We start from the raw sequence: 8,051 nt of genomic DNA, 5'->3' as shown, positions 1-8,051 counted from the left end.
AGGAACACCAAACATAGCGAGTTTACACATGCCACACTTTTCTTGAGAAGTGAAATCCCCTTTTGCAAGTCCTCGTCCTCGTGTGTTTCCACAGAATGTGGATTCCAAGCCCGTCCTTAAAGAGTTTTGCGGAATCCTTGCCGTGGGCGTGATTCCTTGCGCGAAGCTGTAGCCAACGATTTTCAGTTTCTGCCAATGAGATGGCTTCAAGGTTTGCGTATGGGCCCTGTTTCGATTGTGCAGGTTAATAGTGTAACCACGTGGCACTCACTTCTAACCATCTTTGGAAGTTTTTCCTTGGGCCTGGTTAAAATAGTTTTTATTTGAAAATATAAGATGAAAAAAAACAAAAAAAATCTCGAGGGACTATAAGAGCTACTCGTGTTTCAACAATCATCTATGTTAATCTTTACATATACTATCCCCAAGATAAGAGTGATCGACAACGCTAATCAAGGCTCGCTTTCATGTCCAGAATCACGTGGAAAGACTTTTCAAGGATCCGCACCAGGGAAAATATGTTGATGCTTCCGGAAGGTGCCACTCAGCTCTTTATCACATGAAATGGTCTTTCACTAGCTTCTTCAGTTCCTCCATCTTTTTTATGGTCTTTGGACTCATCAGATCTCTAGCCTCCCTCATGAGTGTGCCTTCTTGACTTAAATGGTAAGCATCTACCGTAGCTTTTATCCAGCTGTATAGCTTTTCTGGGGTCCTACACAGTAGCAGCAATTCATAAGTAATGAGGTTATTAAAGAAATGTTCTGTACGTGTAGATTGAGAAGTTGGGGGGGAAAAAACCTCTGCTTCCATCACAAAATCATGCAGGAAGGATCTAAGCAATCCTACCTATCCATAGTATCCATCATTTTCTTTATAATTTTTAACTAAAGTAATCAATTTGGACAAATTCCCTTGGTCAAGAAACAGCTAAGTAAATGCTTGAAACCTTGACTAAGGATGTTTATGTCAATCAATCTCGCAATGTGCTGATAAATTCATGCACAATAGACATAAAACAACCAAATTTCATATACATACGTGTATAGAGAGTCCACATCCTTCCCTTCAAGTCCTTCTCCTTGAGTAAATGCATCATTTAAGGCACACAAACACTCCTCAGGATCCTCAATTGTGAGAAGATACTTCAGTATTCTAATGTCCTTGGGCACATTCCTCTGAAGATTACCCACTGCTGTCTTGTATAGATGATACAGTACATCCTTGACCTGCAATACAGAGCAACAGATGATCCACCCTAGAGCAACAATCTAACAAAAAGAAATAACATGATAAATCTGATAATTCTTTTCCAAGGGCTGGTTTGTGCATTCTGTAAGAAAATGGCATAGCAAACAAATAATCACTGCTCCATTCCCCTTAGAAGGGGGGGAAGACATGACAGTAACAAACACTATTGCTTCTTGTAATGGTTCCTGCTTGACAATTTCATGTGATCCATCTGCGTAACATGACTGCTCTTCTAATAAAGATTTTGTCTCACTATCTATGAATGGAGAACAGAGCAATTGTTTGAGGCCAGAAATCACTCTACCTCATCTTTTGTCATGCTGGACTCTTTAGCGGCTGACCATGCTTTTGTGATCATCAGTACCAATGCTGAATCAAGTTTATTTTTTTCAGCCAAATCATCTATCTTCTTGCAAGCAGCATCTAAGGAAGGAGAATCGATGATATCTTGGAGCTTTATTTCTGCAGCATGCAATGCTTCTGTGTTCTCTGTTGCACTATCATAAGTTTGTACTGCAGCCACACAGTCATTTCCAAGCTTTGCCAGGGCTTTGCAAACGAGAAAATACAACTGAGTATCACCCAATACACAAGACAAAACAGGGAAAAAAACATATTTTCAGCTCAATCCTAATGGCAGGTTTTCCATTCATACTAACGTTCAACAAGAAGTCTTTGACAAATGAAGGATTAGCCCAATCATTGGAGCAGCATTCAATTATACTTGAAGAAAATAAAGGATAAAAGCCTATCCTCATCATGGACTTTGCACAGCTATGACAACAGAGTATGCTTGTCTGAAAATCTCAGCGAACAAATTACAGCAGACAAGGTGATTGAGATCTGACTGCTATTGCCACGAGCTCATATGCCACTGCCATGGATGGAGGTGAATCAATCTTTCACGAAAATAAAGCGCATATGTTTATATAACAGTATCAGTTTTTTGATCTCTAGAACAGGCAGCAGGTAGCATAATTATACAACTTCCAATCTTGCTACCAGTTAGACTTGATATCTGATCACCCCGCCACAACCAACTAGGAATACAGTGTTCACACAAATAAATTATCAATAAATACATCACCAAAAAGGTGAGAGCACACACTCACCATTTTGCTCACTTGGATTATCATGATATGATTGTGCTACAGTGTAAAGATGCGCAAAAAATTCTTTCGTGAAGTCTTTACGATGTTTGGCAACAACTTCACTTAACTCCGATGGTGCCTTCTTGATCACTCCAAGAAGTTCATTATGCCTTTGCATATCTTCATCAATCTATCGAAACAAAATTCACAAATTAATCCATACCAAAACACAAATACAATTAAGAAAGATATCGCATAGCCAGCCAAGTAAAATAGGGAATTCACATAACTACAAGCTTCATTAAATACTAAGAACCAACCTCTTTAAATTTCCTTGCAAACTTGAGTAGATTATGCTTGTTCCCAGGATCCTCCTCGCTATCCGCTCGTTCCTGAGACCTCTTGTAGAAATGAGGCCGTAAATTGTTCCATTCCTTGCTAAAAGCGAGCAACTTTCTCCAGTCATTTGGAGTGGGCTTGTCGACCATGAAAACATCAATTAATTTATCGCATACTCGTGCCATTTTACCATCATCAACACCATCATTTTCATCATCATTAATAGCCGCTGGTTCAGACGAACCAGAAAACAACAACTTCTCCCCCTCACAATCACTCGGTACAGTAGTTGTGCCCCCAACAGCAGCAACAAAAGAGGATTTTCGCCGCCTCGCTGACTTAACTGGTAAACCACAGCCTGGAATTTCATAAAATATAAGCAATTTCTCACACTAAAACACCCAATTTGTGCAATTACCGGAATTAAAGGTTGGAATAGCAGCAATATGAAAAAAAAATCATTGAGTGGCTTTATATTACCATTGAGTTTCGAAAAGATAATAGGGTTTGAAATTGAATATCTGAAGAAGGAGAGAGAAGGAGACCGACGTCGTGAGGTGATTGAAGAAGCCGGTATAGTCAGAGAGCAAGAAGCCTGCACAGAAGCACAGGCCAGCTCCATTTTGGAGACCAAATTACTAGTTTCCCTTTTCAGTTTTTTTTAGGGCTTCTAATTCAACAACCAACCAGCGAGCGACCAGGCACAAACAAAGAGATTCAGATTTAAGAGGAAGAAAGAGGGTGGGTTTTAGAAGAAAAAGTTTGGAACCATATGATCTGATATTTTCGAGGTTTTAGCTTATTCTTCGAGATAGAAAACGGTGTCGTTATCAGGACCCATCTTCCTAAATAAAACTATTCGTTCCAAACGACGCCGTTGTTTTGCAAGGGGAAATTAGTCCTTTTCAGCAAGCACTGCTGTTAAGGAGGGAAAAAGCCAACGGCTCTCCCAAATTTATCCCTGCGACCCTAACTACTCCAGCAGAGTTTTTTTAAGAAAAAAGGAAGAAGAAGAAGAAGAAACGACGGTGCGCAAATGCTCTCTTTAACGGCATGTGTTTTACCAAACACGTCTCTCCTCCAACAATCTTCTCCTTTCAACATCCAAGCGCCACTGTCCTTTACAAAACACAAACGCGCTTCAAAAACAGGAAACAGTAATAATTACTCTAATTCTCATTGTTTCTCTTGCAAGAGCACTAGTGAGTCACCTTCTGCTTCTTATGTTGAATACCCAGCAACCACAAATTCTACCGGATATAAAGGAACCCCAGGCCTTCATTTTTCAAAAACAGAATCAGCAAGTGAATTTGTTGACTCTAGTTTGCTTGCACTTTGGCTGCAGTCTTGTTACAGGGTAAAAGACATTAGAAGAATACACGCGTTTTTCTTAAAGTGTTTGAGAGACTCGGGCACTTATGTCAATAATAATTTGTTGAGTGGGTATTTGAAATTAGGGGAGTTACTTGAGGCGCGAAAGGTGTTTGATGCAATGCCAGAACGAAATGTTGTTAGTTGGACGGCAATGATAAATGGGTACTTTAAGTTTGGTTTAGATGATGAAGCTTTAAGTTTTTTTAGCCAGGCCATAAAGGATGGGGTTGTACCAAATAGCAAGACTTTTGTGTGTGTGTTGAATTTGTGTAGTAGAAGATTAGATTTTGAGTTAGGAAGACAAGTCCATGCTCGTGTTGTAAAGGGTAACTGGAGGAATTTGATCGTGGATAGTGCAGTTGTTTATTTCTATGTTCAATGTGGTGATTTGAAGAGCGCATTTTGTGTGTTTGATCGGATGGTCGAGCGGGACGTGGTTTCTTGGACAACAATGATTACTGCTTGCTCCCAACAAGGGCGCTGTGGAGAGGCTTTCAGGATGTACACACAAATGTTGAATGGTGGGTTTTTGCCTAATGGGTTCACTGCATCTGGCATTTTGAAGGCATGTGGAGAGGAGAAGGCATTGAAGTTTGGGAAACAAATTCATGGGGCTATAGTGAAGAAGATGTATAAAGATGATGTTTTTGTTGGGACTTCTTTGGTGGATATGTATGCTAAATGTGGAGAGGTTTCAGATTCTTCAAAAGTTTTCAATGGGATGAGGAGGAGGAACACGGTTACATGGACATCCATTATAGCAGGGTATGCTAGGAAGGGGCTTGGTGAGGAGGCTATATGTCTTTTTCGAATAATGAAGAGACGACGGGTAGTTTCTAACAACTTGACCATTGTAAGTATGCTCAGGGCATGTGGCTTGATTGGGGCATTGCTTGCTGGGAGGGAAGTTCATGCACAAATCATTAAGAATTGCAGCCAATCAAATGAATACTTAGGAAGTACTCTTGTGTGGTTCTACTGTAAATGTGGGGAGTCCCATACTGCTTCGAAAGTCCTGCAACAAATGCCTTTCAGAGATGTTGTCTCATGGACTGCCATAATTTCTGGTCATGCATGTCTTGGGCATGAATCTGAGGCCCTTGAATTTTTGAAAGAAATGATGGAGGAAGGTGTGGAACCTAACTCATTTACTTATTCATCAGCTTTGAAAGCATGTGCCAATCTTGAAACTGTTCTGCAAGGGAAATTGATCCACTCCTCTGCCAATAAGACCCCTGCCTCATCTAATGTGTTTGTAGGTAGTGCTTTAATTCATATGTATGCCAGATGTGGGTATGTATCAGAGGCAATTCAAGTTTTTGACAGTATGCCAGAGCGGAATTTGGTTACTTGGAGGGCTATGATTATGGGCTATGTAAGGAATGGGCTCTGCCAAGAGGCTTTGAAGCTCATGTATAGGATGCAAGCAGAAGGTATTCAGGTGGATGATTACATCTCTGCAAAAGTCCTTGGGGCATGTGGAGAAATAGAGTGGGATGCAGGGCATTCATCTGAGTACTGCTTGCGTACTAGTTGAACTTCATCCAGGTTAAGTTACATTGGAACGAGAACTTGTGCATAGCTGTCCATATTAGAAATGTGCTGATTCTTATGGAATTTATGCTGCCTGGATGAGGGGGGCCATATTACTGATCAAGGTACTTACCCTGCCTCCTAATTGCAGCTTTTCCTACTTTCCTTTAGCAAGGTGGAAAAATTAAAAAGAAAAGGGTACTCTGGAAACTTCAATGATCAACATAGCTTGTAGGGTTGTTTCTTGGCTGATCAGTAATGTTGGAGGCCTGTTGAAAACTTGATGCTATATTATATCAGCAACATGAAAATATCACGTGTAAGATCATGCCTGGGTCTATTTGCTTCTTAAAAAGTGCTCATAAACGTGACCCTGAGTATTTCTTCAAGAGTGCTCTGTCTTACTTTACCTACTCGAGGTCTATTTCAGCACTTCAAACCAAAATATGCCTTTGTTTCTAGCATTAACAATCTTCGCTTTAACGTGCTGACTGCTCTCAGTCTCACATGTATCGTGCATGCACATAACGGAACTAGACAAAAAAGATTGCCAAAGAGTTATTGGCGAGATCATGATTCCTCCATCATTTCAAGTCCCTGTGCACAAGTTTTTTTATGCAAATTATATGAACTTCGAAGTAAAATTACAAAACGATAAGCAGATAGTACACAAACTCAATCTTTTAAGAGAGCAGGTGTTAAAAAAGCATGAAAGTTCAGCGAAGCTTAACACCCTTTTTGTTAAAAGCATGACTAAAACCAGTCATTTGGAACACAGTATACCTAAAAACTTTGTTTCCACAATATAGTTCACTTGCAAAACCTTCAAAGATTGCCATGGACAATTCTTTTGTAGTTATTTGTTTTTCCACCACGGGGCAATGATAAACAAAATCTTCCACGAATCCCAATTAATGTAGCGTAGTTTAGTGGTGATTTGGGGAGAAAGCAAGCAATGGAAGAGTTGAGAAATTAACTGGTGCATCAGGACAGGAGTTGAGGTCACCATCATGGTTTTCCTGCTTGTTATTTCCCTTCCCTCCCTATAAATAATAAATGAATAAAAAATAATCTCCTCTTTTATAATTTTGAACTACTCTTTTTTTTTCTTTTTTCTTTTTTGGGTTGTCATCTCTTGATAGTCTAGTAGGGTTCTGCTTGCAGATCAGTGTTATTCTGCTATTTCTTTATTCTTTTATTATTTTTATTTTTATTTTTATTTTTATTTTTATTTTTTGAAATCATCCATTTTAGTGGATGAACAACGGATAATGTTCTGTTTGGGATTTTATTTGTGTTATAACCAATTATCTCCTTTAATCCACTTTGCACTTGTTTTTGCGTGCCCGATCTGGACCAGCCCTTCGATGCTACGCACCTGGTGATGTTGATAAAGAACTGATGGAGGCTGCCTCTGATTTCGTAAGAGGTGGAGGACTTGTTTTTTATTTGAATGCCAACACTGCATTTGTAAGCAAGATCCTCTAATGGTAAGTTTTTGTATAGGGTTTTGTTGGTTCTTGAAAATTGTTGTGTTTTCTTTTCAATGATATTATCTCCTCAGTTTGCAGGCTAGGTGTGGATTCTGGCAAGCATGAGGTGGAGGTACTCAAGTATTTTGGCTATAAATCTAGATTTTTAAGCTGGAAAAATTGTTTTAGTTTGAATAAAATACTTCTAGAAAGGACTGTTTATATTTGAATATTTATAGGTTGGGTTGGATTAAACATGAATAAGAAAAAATAATTTTTCATGAGTCAAAGAATTATAAACTTAAACTTGAAATTATAATAGATTAATTAAAAAATAATTTTTTTGTAATATAAAAAATTATTTTATAATAAACTCAACTATTAGCCATGAGCCTACATGCATAGTTATTAAACCCGGTTTAAAGGTTGACCCGGCTCTGGATTTTATAAGTTAATCTGGATCAACCTGAAAATTCATTCGTTTTTCTTTTTTTTTTAAGTTATTGACAATAGCTTCAACACTTAAGAAAATTAATATTCCTATAAATTTTTTAATTTATCTTCTTTTTTTAATAAAACATGTTTCTATATTTTTCAGTCAAATAGCTCTAGAAGCTACGGGGAATGCCCCACATTGCAATTTAATATTTTTCCTAGTCAAGTAATAATTTTAAAGGAAAAACACACAAAAAGCCTTAAACGTTTTCCTATCTCTACCAAATAAAACAAGTCGCCGCTCCCCCAAGCTATAGATAGATTTTCTCTCTCAAAACTAGTTAAAGCTTTCCTTTTTACTTAGCCAAAGCAGCTACTATGCGCGACTGACTATTGAAATTGGAAGATAAAATACATTCTCTTCCCTTCTTTCTTCACTCTCATACCAAAAGGCATTCCGTCAAGCAGCATGGGATGAAGACCTCGGTCACAACTTTCCTCATCCCTCTCTCAGCCATCCCCCTGGTTTTTTGGCCAAAACTAGAGAGCCCCTCCT

General features: G+C 38.7%; 2 protein-coding genes across 3 annotated transcripts; one reads left to right on the top strand and one right to left on the bottom strand.

The window, feature by feature from the left end:
* Positions 1-297: 297 nt before the first annotated feature.
* On the bottom strand, positions 298-3,460 carry LOC105115218 (uncharacterized protein At4g37920, chloroplastic-like). The gene is made up of 6 exons (XM_011012060.1): positions 3,162-3,460; positions 2,663-3,039; positions 2,364-2,532; positions 1,556-1,800; positions 1,042-1,229; positions 298-715 (listed from the first exon to the last, which is right to left on the bottom strand). Exons 1-6 carry the CDS (start codon positions 3,301-3,303, stop codon positions 556-558), a joined length of 1,281 nt encoding a protein of 426 aa, XP_011010362.1. The 5' UTR covers positions 3,304-3,460; the 3' UTR covers positions 298-555.
* Positions 3,461-3,576: 116 nt separating this feature from the next.
* Positions 3,577-7,344, top strand: LOC105115217 (Pentatricopeptide repeat (PPR) superfamily protein). Of its 2 annotated transcripts, none has more exons than XM_011012058.1 (3): positions 3,577-5,713; positions 6,949-7,078; positions 7,160-7,344. In XM_011012058.1, the coding sequence occupies exon 1, from the start codon at positions 3,718-3,720 to the stop codon at positions 5,590-5,592; it is 1,875 nt and encodes a 624-aa protein (XP_011010360.1). In that variant the 5' UTR covers positions 3,577-3,717; the 3' UTR covers positions 5,593-5,713; positions 6,949-7,078; positions 7,160-7,344. The 2 variants fall into 2 exon arrangements, with proteins under 2 accessions (XP_011010360.1, XP_011010361.1); XM_011012059.1 differs by having other exon boundaries at positions 7,153-7,332.
* Positions 7,345-8,051: the final 707 nt, after the last annotated feature.

Source organism: Populus euphratica, unplaced genomic scaffold, assembly GCF_000495115.2.
Source record: "Populus euphratica unplaced genomic scaffold, PopEup_1.0 scaffold657.1, whole genome shotgun sequence".
Taxonomy (NCBI): Eukaryota; Viridiplantae; Streptophyta; class Magnoliopsida; order Malpighiales; family Salicaceae; genus Populus; species Populus euphratica.
This window is presented reverse-complemented; position numbering and strand designations above follow the sequence as displayed.